Source organism: Ursus americanus, chromosome 15 (assembly GCF_024610735.1).
Source record: "Ursus americanus isolate L20-20 chromosome 15, mUrsAme1.1.p, whole genome shotgun sequence".
Taxonomy (NCBI): domain Eukaryota; kingdom Metazoa; phylum Chordata; class Mammalia; order Carnivora; family Ursidae; genus Ursus; species Ursus americanus.
Window position 1 is genome coordinate 6,137,027 of NC_142141.1, and position 17,890 is coordinate 6,154,916.

General features: G+C 40.5%; 1 protein-coding gene and 1 long non-coding RNA gene across 9 annotated transcripts in view; one reads left to right on the forward strand and one right to left on the reverse strand.

Moving 5' to 3' along the window:
* STK10 (serine/threonine kinase 10) overlaps nt 1-3,044 on the forward strand; it is a 122,881-nt gene extending 119,837 nt beyond the window's left edge. For all 3 annotated transcript variants that reach the window (XM_045792108.2, XM_045792110.2, XM_045792109.2), the window contains exon 19: nt 536-3,044. In XM_045792108.2, the coding sequence (XP_045648064.1) occupies nt 536-676 (141 nt within the window). In that variant the 3' untranslated portion in view covers nt 677-3,044. The remainder of the gene's footprint in view (nt 1-535) is intronic.
* The window catches only part of LOC123788593 (uncharacterized), a 70,688-nt gene that overhangs the window by 23,714 nt on the left and 29,084 nt on the right, over nt 1-17,890 (reverse strand). The window lies entirely within an intron of this gene.

A 17,890-nucleotide genomic window follows, 5' to 3' on the forward strand; every position in this document is an offset into this window, starting at 1 on the left:
TGTCCTACCACACCTAACACAAATTTTCAGAATCAGAATGTCAGGGGGTGAAGGCACATGCATTTTAAAAACAACACCCTGGATGATCTCTGTGGGACAGTGCTCTCATTAGGAACACTATGTACTTGGGACATTTCTGCCCCCACCAACCCCCACCCCTCACCTCTCCACCACCTGCTGTTAAATCTGTTCATTTTCTACCTTGGGTCTTTCTCCATTTATTTGGCTATTTTCCTGCCAGGAGATTGGCATCTGCCCCCCCCTCCCCACACTGAGATAGCATTTTACCAAACTATAGCCCTTGGCCCACAGCAAACTCCTGTATGGTTGTGGCAGAAAGAAGCAAGAGGTGGTACCTATCTTCTGGGTGACCGGCTCTGGGAAAAGAAAGAGGGAAGACTGAGTTACCATGCATTAAAGGCCTGGGGGGGTGGTGGAATTTCCAGAGAAGGCCACTTTGGTGGGGGTCCTGTGTTTGGGAGACCTGTGTCCTATGGGATCTGACTGAGCTCTTTCTGCCTTCTCTCTGTCCTAGGCTCTGGAAGAAGATCTGAACCAGAAGAAGCGAGAGCAGGAGATGTTCTTCAAAATGAATGAGGAGACAGAATGCCTGAACCCTACCACCCCAAATAAGGCCACCAAGTTCTTCCCCTACAGCTCTGTGGATACTCCTTAACAGCCAGCTGGGGCTGTGGCTGGCAGGCTGGTGGGCCTTGCCCACCCGCTCTCTGTGAACAAGTAACTCAGGACCCCCTTCCCTCTTGCTTCCATGCCAACTTGAATCCAGCCCCTTGCCTTGTGCTACCCCAGCTGTGCCCAACAGACCCATCCCAGTGTTCCTTAATTCTCGCTCACTTATGGAGGGGCGAGGTTTTATTATGTGTTGCCTGATCCTAATGTATGTCCTCTTTGAGCCCCACATCTCTTCAGGTTGTCAGTGATCTGGGCTACTAGTGGGGTCAGGGTCCAGGAGGAATGGTGTTCTGCAGCCTTGGGGCCCTCCTGTTTGCCAAAACACCGGTTTTGCTGTCTGTGGGCAGAAAGTGCTGCCGCTGGTTACAATGAGTTTGTCCATATTGTGATTCTTGCTGGCTTTTCAGCCATTCCTTGTATTATCAGACAAAAACCATGGCTCTTAGCAGCCATTTTGGTTCCTAGTGAAGCCTACCCTGCAGCTAGCTGCTCACAGGGTGCCCTCATCCTTCCAGTAGCCCCCGATTTGCTTTTCTCTTGAGACAAGACCATATCTACAACAGCAGGATGAAGGAGAGCCTGAACTGCTCATTCTGCTGGTCTTGGGTGTTTCGTGCCATCATGTGCCCCCCGCCCCACCGGCACACATATACATACACATGCACAGGGCTTGGCTGCCCTGGCATTCCCCAGGCTTGCCTCTGCCCTAGGCCTCTTGTGCCAGGTGGGTTGAAACGTATTCCCTGCCTGAGCCGGTGCCACTGAGCATGTGTAGGTGAAGCCACTGGTGTGAAGTGTGCTGCGTGCTGGCATAAATGGTACAGGCTGGACTGCCAGTCTGTGATTCCCTTTGGCCCCCACACAGGCTCCTGTGTTCAGGGATAAATTCCTCACCACACTAGACTGTGCCTAGGCTGTTGCTGTCGCACACCTGCCCATCGTATCTGCAGGTGATATGGGAAGGCTGTTTCCCTCTGCCTCTCCTAGCAGGAGTCTGGCCTTACACTTGAGACACAGGCTGGTGGTCACTGGGATTTCTGTTGAGGAAGAAAAAGCATCAAGGAGAAATACAGTGCTTCCTGCACCCACCAACACAGTGGATGCAAAGGTTCTGTATCTCAGATGGAATCCTGGGCCTTTGGGTTACTCGGCTGGCCTCCTACAGATTCTGATTCCCACAGACTGCAGGATGTAGATAACCCAGTAAAAGTCATGCTCAAACAGGCATTCAGTTTATCTACAAAGAAAACTTTGTTCACTTTGATTTCTAACTTGAAACAAATATAAATGGCTTCTACAGGAAGGTACCTGCTTTAAATAAATGAAACTGAAGGCGATTTTGAGGAATCATGGATGATATATTAAGTCTGGGTACCGTTTTGCTGTTGATGGAGTGGCAGACATTCCAGGGAGGACTTTTTCCTTCACTCCTAAACGTTTAAGATTTGATGCTTAGTCCTAAAGCAATTCTCTTGAAGTTTTGTTGGCGCTGGTTAGAACTGGATCTTGGGGAGGGAGGGTAGCCACTCAACAAGAAGGGACTCATGGTTCCCAAGGCTCCTGTATGCAGTGAAGATGCTCTGGGGGTTGTGGGAAGGCAGGGGTCCTCTTAAGTTAGTGAACATTTCAGCTTGCCTGCTTCAGTATTTGACCCAGATGGGACAGTTTTCTGGTCTCACACATATGAGACAAGGGAAACCATTGTCCTCTTTTATTCCTTTTGGTGCATAGGTGCTGGGAAAATGTGAACTAGCAGCAGTGTAGTTACAGAACATTGACCGAGTTCCACCAGACAAGGCCAGCACTGGCAAATGGTCCCGCAGGGCTGATTCTGGCTTTCTTTACAATATTGCCTTTTGCAGCCTGGGGTGTGAGAGTGAGTATGTAGGTGAAATGCTAGTTTCATGGTTCAGATGAAAGTCTTTGACCATTCCCCTATTTGGCCTGTCATTCACATGACTCCTTGAATCTTGTTCAAGGAGTTGCTGCTTCCCTGTTCAGTGCTGCCCGAGGCCTGATAGGTCCTCTGTCCTTTCTGGATGGGGGCTGGTTGGGTCCTCCAGCCTCATGATGGAGCCGGTGTGCATGCCCATCAGTGAGAAGGCCCACACAGTATTCCTCATGCCCTCTGCTGATGTTTCCTCTGTAAGGGACAGATGGAACTGTTTCTCGTTTTCAGTCCGTTTTTGGCAGAGTAAATATAACTAACTTATATTTTCCCTTTATAAAGGATAGAAGTTATTTTTATGTCATTTCAAAACTTTATACAAAACTTTTGTAAAATGTTCTCTGCAAAATTTAACTGCAAGAATGTAAATATGCTTCTAATAAAATAACAAGGTGAGAGACTGCGTTTGTGGTTGTTCTCTTTGATCGGGTGGAAGCAGCAGGGCAGACTTACCCACATTTGTCAGGCGAGAAAGGTTCACTATCTTCTGTGAGTCACACAGCCAGTCAGACTTCGGGGTGGGTTTCTGTTTTGTAAGAAGTTATGTGTGTGCATGTGCGTGCGTGTGCGTGCGTGTTCCACAGACATTTAATAACATTAACATTCTTATTTAACATCAAACATTTGACCCCCAGTAGTTTTCACGTTAACTTATTAAGTCCTTTTAACAACCTGTGAGGAAAACCTCGTCATTCCTATTTTATAGATGAGGAAATGGACACGGGGCAAGGGGAAGTTTGGGCCAAACTTCACAACACTGGTAAATGATGCCTATGGAATTCAAACTTAAGACTTTCTAGAGACACTGTCTACACCACACCTCCTCTTCCACTCTCAGCTGCCCATTACACTCAGAATCACACAGACACTTTACTAGCCGCTGTATTTAAAAGCATTTTTCTGCCATGCCTCTGAAACCCCATTCAGGGGTTCCTTACCTGGGGTCCACACACCTCCCCTATCACCAACAAGAATTCAAGGTGTCTTTGACCTGGATGGGAAAAGATTTGGTGGGGTGCCTGGATGGCTCAGTTGGTTAAGTGTCTGCCTTTGACTCAGGTCATGATCCCAGGGTCCTGGGATGGAGCCCTGCATCAGGCTCCTTGCTCAGCAGGGAGCCTGCTTCTCTCTCTCCCTCTGCCCCTCCCCCTGCTTGTGCTTATGCTGTTAAATAAAAATAAAACCTTTAAAAAAAAAAGGACAGAAAACATTTGGTTTTTAGTTTGACTAACCTCTAACTGAAATTCAGTACTTCCTGTCTGTATGGATGGAGGTAGCCAACTCTAGGAGTATAAGCAGTCCCTGTGACTGTCAGCAATAGAAATCATAGATTTCATCTCACAAGAGAGCTGTGCAGACATCTCAAAATTCTGTTCATCACTTTGAAATAACAGTAGTTATTAGACCAATCACTAGATCCTGTTATTTAAGACTGAGAGGTATCACATTACATATACATACATATCACATCTATAAGCAATATATATGTTTTCTAACATTTTGATACCTATTTTTCATTATGATTGCTTTCACTTATAATCTATGTGCTTTATATTGTGCATCTGAAAATATTATTCTGAGAAGGGTTTTACATTATGGAATGCCTTGAAATTAAGAACCCCTACTCTCTCTGTAGCCCTGACCCTTGTCTGTCCTAGAAACCTACTAACCAGCAGGTGGCGGTCCACTGTCAGGGTGTCCCATAGGTCTGTGAACTCGGTGTGCTGGGAGGTGGGGGTGCAAGCAAACTAGTAGCTGGCACACCCCCCATTAAGGGCCACAAGTGACTGGGGTTCCCAGGAAAAAGGTTTCATGAGATTGGTGAAGAAGATAATGCATCAGGGGATACATGGAACTTGAGAAATGAGATCATTCCATATGAACTGATCCATCTTATGTACCAAGTGCTAGAAATGCTGAAATGAATAAGACATTGACATTGCCTTCAAAATACTTGTCCTCCTGAGGAAACAGACCCAGAGAAGCAGTGTCTGTTCAGGGTGATGCAGCCTCAGAGAATCAGGGAAGAGCTCCCAGAGGCGGTGACGCTGAGTCTAGGAGGACAAACTACCATGTGTCAAAACACATTCAGGGACTGGGATATAAATGGGTTATAAGCCATGAGGTTGGAGAGGACAGGGCCAGACCTGCATGCCTGGGCTCAGACTGACCCTTATCAGCCCAAAGGCAGTAAGAAGTTTACTCAGGGGGGGCGCCTGGGTGGCACAGCGGTTAAGCGTCTGCCTTCGGCTCAGGGCGTGATCCCGGCGTTATGGGATCCAGCCCCACATCGGGCTCCTCCACTGTGAGCCTGCTTCTTCCTCTCCCATTCCCCCTGCTTGTGTTCCCTCTCTCGCTGGCTGTCTCTATCTCTGTCGAATAAATAAATAAAATCTTTAAAAAAAAAAAAAGAAGTTTACTCAGGGGAAGGACAGCTGAAATAATGACTGTAACAACTCAACAGACCTGCTGAGGACAGAGATAATGATGACGATGAAGGGAATAACGGCCCACAAAGGCTGGAGGCTTTAGGAAGGAACGAAGAGATTGCAGGCTCCATAAGGGCAGGGAATAAGACTCCAGCTGATTCTTGAACACTACTGCACAGACAGGAGACTGAACACACCCCTGGTCTTTCTGTGAAAGAGGTGCATATGTTTGTCCTGGAGCTTGGGCCTGAGGCACATCTAGAGGCCTATGGAGGTGCTCTCAGGGAATGTAGACTGGGGGACACCACTTTGTAGTACTCTCCCTCTGCCTTGCTCCAGCTCTCCAGTATCTTCCAGAAAGGAGAATATACACTTGTCTGGAGTAATGTCATCTATGGAACACATCCAGATCACCTGGTCTGGTGGCCAGCAGAGTTCATGCTTGTGGTCCCACAGTCCTATATGTATTTGCATACTCAAAAGCTGCTACCTGAAGGTCTGGTTTCCAATCAGCCTGAATCTAGGTGCTAAGATCCCCCACTTTAGGGCAGACAGAACTTGGCAAACCCCCAACAATGGCAGCTTTATATTAAAAAATAAGACAGGCTGCTTGGAAAATCATAAAGGTTCAAGAGACTACCAAGAGCTAGACAAGGCTAAACAATAATATTCATCTCTTAAACAAGGCCACTCCTTTAAGACTGGAAGAGGTGGCTGCTTAACACACAGAAACAAACACAGAGTCAAGCAAAATCAGGAAACAGAGGAATATGTTCTAAACAAAAGAATATAGATAAAACAGAAAAAAACCGTAATGAAATGTGTAAGTAATTTACCTGATAAAGAGTTCAAAGTAATGGTTATAAAGATGCTTGCCCAATTTGGGAGAAGATTGGATAAACACAGTGAGAACTTTAACAAATGGATAGAAAATACAAGAAAGTACCAAATAAGAAGTCACAGAGCTGAAGAATACAATAATTCAACTGAAAAATACACTACAGGGGCTCAACAGCAGACCAAATGAAGCAGAAAAAAGATGAGTGAACTCAAACACAGAGGAGTGGAACTCCCCAGTCAGAGCAGCAAAAAGCAAAAAAAAGAATTTTAAAGAGTGAAGATAGCTTACGGGATTTATAGGACAACATCAAATGGACTAACATTTGCATTATAGAGGTCCCAGAAAGAGGAGAGAGAAAGGGGCAGAAATTTTTCTTGAAGAAATAAACTTCCCTAACCTGGGGAAAGAAATGGACATCCAGATCCAGGAAGCCCAGAGAGTTCCAAAGAAGATAAACTCAAAATGACCCACACCAAGACACATTATAATTAATATGTCAAAAGTTTAAGACGAGAGGAATCTCAAAAGCAGCAAGAGAAAAACTTGTTAGGCACAAAGGAACCCCTATTAGACTACCAGTTGATTTTCTGCAGAAACGATGGAGGCCAGAGGGAGTGGCATGATATATTCATGGAGCGAGTGGCATGATATATTTACAGTGTAGGGAAAAAAACCTTCCAACCAAGAATACTCTACTTATTAGTTATTTAGAATTGAAGGAGAGCTAGTTTTTTAGATGAGCAAGGCTAAAGGAATTCATCATCATTAACCTAACCTTAGAAGAAATGCTAAATGTACTTTTTAGATTGACAAGAAAGGATGCCACTTAGTAACAAGAAAACATGAAAGAATAGATCTCACTTGACAGGTAAATATATAGTAAAAGTAGTAGATTAAATACTTGTAAAACTAGTAGGATGGTTAAAGAATAAGCAGTAAAAATAACCATAACTACCATAATTAGTCAAGTGATATACAAGATAAATGTAAAATTGTGACAACAAAAAAATAAAACATAGGCTGGGGAGAGTAAAAACACGCAACTTTAAAATGCATTCAAACTTGAGTTGTTATAAATTTAAAACAGACTGTTATGAATATAGATTGTTCTAGTAAACCTCATGGTAACCACAAAGCAAATACCTATAGTAGGTACACAGAAGATAGTAAGTAAGGAACCTGAGCATACCACTAAATGACGTCATTAAGCCAAAAGGAAGACAGCAAGAGAAGAAGAAAGGAAGAGACAGAAACTGCAAAACAACCAGGAAACAATGAACAAAATGACAATAGGTACATACCTATCAATAATTACTTGAAGTATAAAAGGACTAAATTCTCCAATCAAAAGACAGAGAGTAGCTGAATGGATAAAAACAACAAAACCCATCTACATGGTACCTATAAGACATTCACTTCATATGTAAGGACACACACAGACTGAAAATAAAAGGGATAAAAAAGGATGTTCTACACAAATGGAAACCAAAATAAAATTGGGGTAGCTACACTTAAAAAAAAAATATATATATACACACACACACACACACACACACACACACACATATACACACATATATAGTGTTTATATGTGTGTGTGTGTGTGTGTATATAAATAAATATATAAACACTTTAGGGGTGCCTGGGCGGCTCAGTCGGTTGAGTGTCTGCCTTCAGCCCAGGACATGATCTCAGGGTCCTGGGACTGAGCCCTGTGTTGGGGGGGGGGTGTCTCTGCTCAGTGGGGAGTCTGCTTCTCCCTCTGCCCCTCCCCCTGCTTGTGCTCACTCTGTGTCTTTCAAATAAATAAAATCTTTAAAAAAAACCACTTTAAAACAAAGATTGTAATAAGAGACAAGGACATGACATAATGATAAAGGACTCAATTCAACAAAAAGATGTAACTTTTGTAAATCTTTATGCACCCAACACAGAAGCACTAAAAACATATAAAGGAAATATTAACATAACTAAAGGGAGGGGCATCTGGGTGGCTCAGTCGGTTAAGTGTCTTACTCTTGATTTCGGCTCAGGTCATGATCTCAGGGTTGTGAGATCAAGGCCTGCATCAGGCTCCACGCTGGGTGTGGAGTCTGCTTAAGATCCTCTCTTCCTCTGCCCTTCAATAAATAAATTGGAAAAAAAAAAAAAAAAGAAACAAAACAAAACCAAAAAAACATACCAAAGGGAGAAATAGCAAATTGTGATAGTAGGGGACATTAATGTACCATTTACATCAATGGATAGATCATCCAGACAGAAACTCAATAAAGAAACATCAGGCTTAAATAACATGTTAGACCATAAAGATTTAATAGATATACACACAGGGGCACCTGGGTGGCCCAGTCGTTAAGCGTCTGCCTTCGGCTCAGGGCGTGATCCCACCGTTATGGGATCAAGCCCCACATCAGGCTTCTCAGCTAAGAGCCTGCTTCTTCCTCTCTCACTCCCCCTGCTTGTGTTCCCTATCTCGCTGGCTGTCTCTATCTCTGTTGAATAAATAAATAAATAAAATCTTAAAAAAAATAGATATACACACAATATTTCATCCAAAAGCAATAGACAGTGCATTCTTCTCAAGCACACATAGAACGTTCTTCAGGATAGATCGTAGCTTAGTCCACAAAACAAGTCAATAAATTAAGGAGACTGAAATCATATCAAGCATCTTTTCCAACTGCAATGATATGGAACTAGAAATCAATTACAAGAAGAAAACTGCAAAATTCACCACTATGTGGAGATTACACCACATGCTACTGAACACCAGTGGGTCAAAGAAAAAAATCAAAAGAGAAATTAAAAAAAAATACCTTGAGACTAATGAAAATACAACATCCCCAAATTTATGGGATGCAATAAAAGTAGTTCTAAGAGGGTAGTTCATACTAATAAAGGCCTCTATCAAGAAACAAGAAAGATCTCAAATAAGTGACCTAACTTGACATCTCAAGGAACTAGAAAAAGAAGAGCCCAAAGTTAGTAGAGGGTAGGATATAACAAAGATCAGAGAACAAATAAATGAAAGAGAAACTAAAAAGTCAATAGAAAAGACCAAACTAAGCTTGAAAAGGTAAAAATGGCAAACCAACCAGGCTTAGACTCATCAAGAAAAAAAGAAAAGCGTTCAAATAAAATAAAAAATGAAAAAGGAGACATTACTGATACCACAGAAACACAAACACCATCAAACTGGACAACCTAAAAGGAAAAATTCCCAGAAACACACAACCTTAGAAGACTGAATCATGAAGAAATAGGAGGTCTGAATATATCAATTAGAATAAGGAGACTGAATCAGCATAAAAAACCTCCCAACAAATCAAAGTCCAGGACCAGATGGCTTCACTGGTGAATTCTAACCATCCTAAGAATTAATACCAATCAATCCCAAACTCTTCTGAAAAACAGAAGAGGAGGGAAATTCCAAACTCATGGATGAGGATCTTGTGTATTTTTTTTTAAGATTGTATTTATTTATTTGAGAGAGAGAGAGAGGGAAAGCACGAGACAGGGAGTGTGCACTCGAGAGAGCACAAACTGGGAGGAGGGGCAGAGGGAGAGGGAGAAGCAGACTCCCCGCTGAGCAGGGAACCCTCCACAAGGCTTGATCCCAGGACCTTGGGATCAAGACGTGAGCCAAAGGCAGACGCTTAACCAGCTGAGCCACCCAGGCGCCCTGGATCTTGTGTACTTGTGGAAAATGAGTGAACTTTCAGATAATTTGGAATTGTAGTGGCCCCCTTGGAGGAAACTTTAACTTAAGATAAATACACCTTAAACAACACCCTTGAAAAGGGAGGATCAAAACTCTCAGAGATAATGGAATGCATTCTTTGACTGGTATGTAGAAGCTTCTAAAAGGCAAAACGACTCCAAAAATAGCTTCTGCAGAAGAATCCTTACAGCAAGCAAACTTTAGTAAAAAAAACTTTGGCCATCTAACCAGGCAACCTTAACTTAGTCTCTCTGCCAAATACACTTCTGGATCCACCTAATCTTTTGAGTTCTTTATTACTGTACCCGAGACATAGCAAAAATTTTAAGGTGAAAATATAAGATCTCTGTGTGTGTCTGTACGCTTATGTATATCTATGTGTGTATATGTGATATTTTTAAAAGAGTTCTATTTAACTGGCTAAAAGTGAAAGAAACACTTGTATAAATTAACTATTCCTAAAATTCAGAAATACATAACCTAAACCAAATGTTTTCCAAGTTCACATGATGTGGGATAATCTTTGATAAACAGAAAGTAGTTTAAGTTTGTCGGTTTAATAAATATAGGCATGTATTCAGAATTATCAACATAAATGTAATGCAAGCATGCAATTTTTCTATCTGGGTTTACCAGTCAAATAAGCTCATGCTATATTTCTGTTGCAAAATTTGTCAAGAAGAAAAAATGATGGTTAGCAGTTTCATGTCTAATCTAAGCATAATTGTTAAAAACAAGTAATTTAAATACACTTAAATAAAAGTTTACATAAAGTTAAACTATATAATGAATATTCATTGAATATGAATAGGTCATTCTCAAATAAGATAATATACTGAGATACTGATAGCTAAACATGTTTATCTACTTTTGGCCTGAAACTTCACTTCATTTCATTTCAAGTAGGCTCCATGTCCACTGTGGAGCCCAACGCAGTCACAACCCTCAGATCAAGACCTGAGCTGAAATCAAGAGTCAGACACTTAACCGACTAAGCCACCCAGGTGCCCCTACTTTTGGCTTTTTAATTTTTACAGAGACTAAAGATATGTGAGTCTATTAATATTGCCACATTGAAAAATTATACTACAAAAAACACGTCTCTAAAAACTGTACGTTTCTTTTTTTTTTTTTTTTTTTAAGATTTTATTTATTTGACAGAGAGAGACAGCCAGCGAGAGAGGGAACACAAGCAGGGGGAGTGGGAGAGGAAGAAGCAGGTTCCTAGGGGAGGAGCCTGATGTGGGGCTCGATCCCAGAATGCCGGGATCACGCCCTGAGCCGAAGGCAGACGCTTAACCGCTGTGCCACCCAGGCGCCCCTAAAAACTGTACGTTTCTATAACTATGTATTTATAAGTTTGCTAGTCTACTATGGGGTGCTAGTGTATGAAACACAGTTCACAACTGCCTGTGCCTTAGTTTTCACTGGAAGGTAAAGATCACTAATAGTTAAAACTTATAATCAATATGTAAAAATAAACCTCCTAGAAACAGTAAAAGTAAAAGGAAGCAATTCTGTATACAAAATGTGGGAAGAAAATCAGGTGTATTTACGTGCATAGTATGCAAAGAATATAGGATGTGTTTTCATAATGAAAAAAGAGAGTACTGTTGTCTAAGGTAAAATGACTGGCTGTTCCAGAATAGGAAAGTAAAAAGAGTGGGATAGAGCCTAAATGGAAATAGAAAGTTGCAGAACGTATGCAGAAAAGATATTTTATGTTGTGAGGTCAAAGCTGGGTAAAATTGAATAGATTTACCGTAAGAGTTTTTATTTTTGATTTTAAAAAAAGATTTATTTATTTTAGAGAGAATGAGCAAGTGTGCATGTAAGTGGGGGGAGGGGCAGAGGGAGAGAGAATCTCAAGCAGACTCCCCACTGTGCATGGAGCCTGATGCAGGGCTCGATCCCACAACCCTGATATCATGACCTGAGCCAAAATCAAGAGTCGGATGCTTAACCTACTGAGCCACAAAGGCACCCCTAAGGGTTTTTAAAAATAAGCTTTAATATATAATGTATTTATATAAAACTATAACTTAATTTCCTTTCATCTGCTAAAAGGACAAAGTTTTCTTGGACTATTTATCTGCTCTTGATAAGATTATGAAAGGTTTTTCTTTGCTTTTTAAGTAATCTGCCTAGAAAACAAAGATTCTATGCTTTATCAAAATAATTTTCTGTGGTTCATGTTGTCTTTATCATGCTTTTGGTTACTTAAAAAAAACGGAGTCTTCTCTATTAAAAGAGCTGTTTTTTTTAAACAAATATATGACTTTCTATTTTTGCCTTTGAAATCTTTTAATTGTCACTTTGGTTGAATGGATAACTAAGTATTGTTTCACAGTGAATTGCTATCCTATATGATCAAATGTTTTAAATCTTTTGACTTTTTAAAAAATTTTATTTATTATTACTTTTTAGAGAGGGGGAAGGGCAGAGAGAGAGGAGAGAGAATCTCAAGCAGGCTCCATGCTCAGTGTGGAGCCTGATGTGGGGCTTAATCTCACAACCGGGAGATCAAGACCTGAGTAAACCAAGAGTTGGATGCTTAACTGACTGAGCCACCCTGATGCCCCAAATCTTTTGACATTCTTAACAAATTTCGGCAAATCATACTCTGAATAAAGTCTTCTTGACCTTGAACTAACTGGGGATTTTCCTGAAGAACCCTGAAAAATCTCAAAAGTTGTGTTCTCTGTGTAAAAAAGAAATATTACTTAGGCTTATTTGATATGTTAAACTTCATGGGAAATACTGTCGAATAAAAAGTAATGCTCAATCTTCTTAGATTATATTCATATGGTTATATGATATTTAAAAAAAAATATTTTACTTATTTGAGAGAGTGAGAGAGAGCATGAACAAGGGGAGGGGCAGAGGGAGATACAGACTCCTCGTGGAGCAGGGAGCCCAATGTGGGGCTCGACCTCAGCACTCCAGAATCATGACCTGAGCCAAAGGCAGATGCTTAACAGACCCAGCCACCCAGACGCCCCTGGTTATATGTTATTAATATAGGGGCGCCTGGGTGGCTCAGTCGGTTAATCGTCTGCCTTTGGCTCAGGTAATGATCCAAGGGTCCTGGGATCGAGCCCTGCATCAGGCTCCCTGCTCTGCTGGCGGGGGAGGGCTGCTTCTCCCTCTCCCTCTGCCTCCCGCTCCTCCTGCTTGTGTTCTGTCAAATAAATAAACAAAATCTTTTTTAAAAAAAGTATATATTCTTTTTTTTTTATAATGATTTTTTATTATATTATGTTAGTCACCATACAGTACATCCCCGGTTTTCGATGTAAGGCTCGATGATTCATTAGTTGCGTACAACACCCAGTGCACCATGCAATACGTGCCCTCCTTACTACCCATCACTGGTCTATCCCATTCCCCCACCCCCCTCCCCTCTGTAGCCCTCAGTTTGTTTCTCATAGTCCATAGTCTCTCATGTTTCATTCCCCCTTCTGATTACCCCCCCTTTCTTTATCCCTTTCGTCCCCTACTGATCATTCTAGTTCTTATGTTCCATAGATGAGAGAAATCATATGATAGTTGTCTTTCTCTGCTTGTAAAAAAAGTATATATTCTTATTACTATAACTGTTCCAGAAATCATACAAAGTTCCTAAAATTGTAGTATGTCCTGGTATGATGTTATCCGTTATAATTCCAGTTATTATCTTACAATACTATATATCAAAAAGATAACAATCTGCTGCTCAATTGCATCATTTTTTTGGGCAAACTCTTACTAGATCTTTAACCAAAGCTATTCTGAAGTCTTGCCATTCACAGACATTTATTGCTTCACTCTTGATTTTTCTCTGGAAGCATTTACAATCAACTACTGGCAAAGATGCTTCATCTTCAAAAAGATTCATGGAAATGACACCAGTATTCTAGAATACAGGTTTTGATAACTTTCAATCATTAACACCGAACTAGATAAGAATTTCTAAAAATCTAGTGGAAAGCTGATTGATTCATAAAGCTGCTAACACAAGATGAAACAAAACCAAAGTATAGGTCTTTGAATAAACTGATGAAGATGATTATAAATACAAATAAAAAAATGCAAATCAAAACTACAATGAGGTATCACCTCACACCTGTCAGAATGGGTAAAATTAAAAACACAAGAACGGGGAGCTTGGCTGGCTCAGTCAGTAGAGCATGTAACTCTTGATCTTGGGGTCATGAGTTTGAGTGTCGGGTTGGGTGTAGAGATGACTTAAATGAGAAAATAAATGAAAACTTAAAAAACAGCCACAAGAAACAAGAAGTGTTGGTGAGGATGTGGAGAAAAAGGAACCCTCTTGCATGCTTGGTGGGAATGCAAACTGGTGCAGACAATGTGGAAAACAGTATGGAGGTTCCTCAAAAAGTTAAAAAAGGACTACTCTACAATCCAGAAATGTACCACTGGGTATCTACCCCAATAATACAAAAACACGAATTCAAAATGATACATGTACCCTTATGTTTACAGCAGCATTTACAGTAGCCAAATTATGGAAGCAGCCCAAGTGTTCATCAATAGATGAATGGATAAAGAGAAAGTGGAATATATATACAGTGGAGACATAAAAAGGATGAAACCTTGCCATTTGCAATGACATGGATGGAAACAGAGGGTATAGTGCTAAGCAAAAGAAATCAGTCAGAGAAAGACAAATACCATATGATTTCACTCATATGTGGAATTTAAGAAACGAAACAAATGAACAAAGGAAAAGAGAGAAAGACCAAGAAACAAACTCCTTTTTATTTTATTTTTTTTTTAAAGTAAGCCCTATGCCCAACCTGGGGCTTGAACTCATGACCCCAAGATCAAGGGTTACATGATCGACTGGCTGAGCCAGCCAGGCATCCACCAAGAAACAGATTCTTAACTTACAGAGAACAAACCGATGGTTATCAGAAAGGAGGTTGTTGGGGGCAATGGGTGAAATGGTGATGGGGACTGAAGAGTACACTTGTGACGAGCACCGGGTGATATATGCAATTGTTGAATGACTATATTGTACACCTGAAACTAATATAACACTAAATTAAAACAAAAATAAAAAATGGAATTTTTTAATGATTCCATTAAAACACTGTTCTTTGTTTTGTTTTCCAGATTTAAAGGACCCCCTTTTCTCTTCTAAGCTATTTACAACTTACAGCAATTTGATAAAGTATACTTTTGTAAACAAAAGTTGAAATATGATCTTTTGCTCCCTCTCTGATCCCTCCAGAATTCAGAAACTCTTAGTAAACATTCTTATTTTTCATGACAATATAGGTATTTATAAAAGCTCTAAAAGAATCTGTTCTCCTTCTAACAGGACACAATTAGACAAATCCTGAGCTTCGCTCTTAGCCTAAAGAGACTTTAAAGGTCTAACCTGAGATTCCTTATTACCAGGAAATTTTTAAAAACTAAGGTTGACTTTATGGAGCCAATAAAGCCCCATGGATATTGCCAAAAGTTTGACTGAAATGTCATATTTGAGAATAAGCATTGAATTACTGTTTTTACTACATTTATGTAAATAACCCAAATTTAATAAGACTAGACTTAATTTTTACAAATTAGTTTCACTGATGTATCTTTGATAAAAATGGGGTAACTACAAAAAAACTGTATTTTAATAGAAAACTGTAGTGTACCCATCATCAGATTCTAGTCTTGTTAACTGTCTGTGGTTTTGTTATCTACTTGGTAAACTCCGGAGAAATCACCACAGTAGATCACGTTTGAAGACAATCTTCATGCCTGTTGCTGTATGGGCCATCACTCGACAAAGTTCAACACCCGAAGACATCATCAAGGACAAACTGCAAACCAGGAAAATCCATGTGCCTAAAACTGTCATCCTTATTTATCTTTTTTTTTTTTTAAGATTTTATTTATTTATTTGAGAGAGAGAGACAGCCAGCGAGAGAGGGAACGTGAGCAGGGGGAGTGGGAGAGGAAGAAGCAGGCTCCCAGCGGAGGAGGGGGCCCGATGTGGGGCTCGATTCCAGGACTCTGGGATCACGCCCTGGGCTGAAGGCAGACGCTTAACGACTGAGCCACCCAGGCGCCCCATACTTATTTATCTTCTAAAAATGCTTCACACTCAAATCTAGAAATTTTCTCAACTGGCCGCTCTCTAAACTCAAAAATGAATTTATAATTTGTTTGAGCTTGTATTAACCCTTGTTTTTCTTTTATTTCCATAGAAATGCCTCTTATTAAATTACTTGATTGCTCACATCATAGAGGCCTAGTTAAGGTGGAAGGTCATCTATAATTCTGCCTGCTGAAATAAAACATCCTGATGGTCATGATGTCCAAAATAATCATGAGGATATGTGATTGTTAAATACATCTATTGTGGCTATGCAAAATAACTAAAAAAATGTAGATTGAATTAGAAAGGTAAAACCTGAATTTGATTAGAACCCATTTAAGTTGATTAGTTTGTTAAATCTTGGCTTCTGGGAATCTCTGCGGAATTTTTCAACCCTTGGCTATTACTCTTCTTAGAGTTATCAATCATATCAATCTCTCTAGTGTGTTGTATCCTCTCAAGAGTTTTGAATGCCTTTGGGCAGCCACTCACACCTCTAATTATATCCACCAGGATTAGACAACTTGAGGAACTCAACGATCTGACCTCCCACATATATGATGATGATCTGACTGCTGGCAACAGTAACTACAAGACCCTCCATCCTGAGGACTCAACTACTGGAAACAGTGAATGTGTGATTCTTTAGTCTGGCTACGTCAACGGTGGTAACCAAGAATAACGCTATACTAGTTGGCTACACTCAGCTTGCTAAGAGAATGACCAAAAAGAAATTGTTAGAATCAAACACATATGGAGACTAGAGCTTGTCTTGGAGCTTATCTTGCAAGGCAAGTGAGGCTAACTCGACCTGGGTCTCTTCTTGTTTATGCCTCTGGAAATCATAAGCGAAACTTGAGTTGTTCCCCCATGAGGTAACCAATAATTCCCTATCATTTAAGCAAATTCTAATATTATAACCAATCACTATGAAGAATAAAGTCACTGTCTCTACACTATATAAGCTAGTTTATAATAATAAACCTCTAAGCCTCATTCCATGTTTTGAGTGCTCCTGGCTTGCAAAGTGTCTTTCTGGTGCGTGTACAATATACTTTTATCAATTACTATTTCAGTGATTCATTGGTTTTACTTCTGTATTTTTCCTCAACTTTTGACAGTATGCATGGTGATGGATGTTAACTAGACTTAATGTGAAGATCATTTCACAATATATGAAAATATTAAATCAGTGTGTTGTATATCTCAAACTAATATGTTGTATGTCAATTATAACTCAATTACAAAGGAATCGTGGAACTGAGCAACTGACAACCTCCCATGGCTAAGAGCATGAAGATTAGAGCCCAGGGCCAGATAAGGACAGAGTGGAGAGAACCCAAGTGAAATCATTACCTTTGTAGGAACCACAAAGGGGTATACCCATGAACAAGAGTAAAGCTGATATTGACAAGCATCATGGGGTTTGCAGTTCTCCTTCTGCTAATCAAAATCTCTGAAAAGGCCTGGGGTAATCCAGGATTGTTAGCGCTCACCAGCGCCTGGCAGAAGCAAAGTGAATCCTCTCTAGAGGAGTACGCCATCTTAGGTTTCAACAATTTCTGCAAACAGTTTTACAAATAAAACATCTAGCACTCGGGGCGCCTGGGTGGCACAGTGGTTGAGCGTCTGCCTTCGGCTCAGGGCGTGATCCCAGCGTTATGGGATCGAGCCCCACATCGGGCTCCTCCGCTAGGAGCCTGCTTCTTCCTCTCCCACTCCCCCTGCTTGTGTTCCCTCTCTCGCTGGCTGTCTCTATCTCTGTCAAATAAATAAATAAAATCTTTAAAAAAAAAAAAATCTAGCACTCAACTGAAACATAACTAGGCACACAAGGAAAATGTTATAACTGAAACCAGCAGAAACAACAGACGTTAGAAACACCAACAAGCACACTAGATACTGGAGTAATCTAACTCCAAGTATAAAACCTCTATGTTTACTATGTTTAAGGAGATAAAGGACATAATTTGAAATTTTTCATGAGAGAGGTGAAAACAAAAGTTTAAAGAGGAATCAAGTGTTCCAAAATGAGGTAGTGATAATGGCTGCACAACTATGAATATACTATAAAACTCTACTCTTTGTACACTTTTAAAGGGTGAGTTTTATGGTAGGTGAGTTGTATTTCAAAAAAGTGGTTATTAAAAACAAGTAAAAA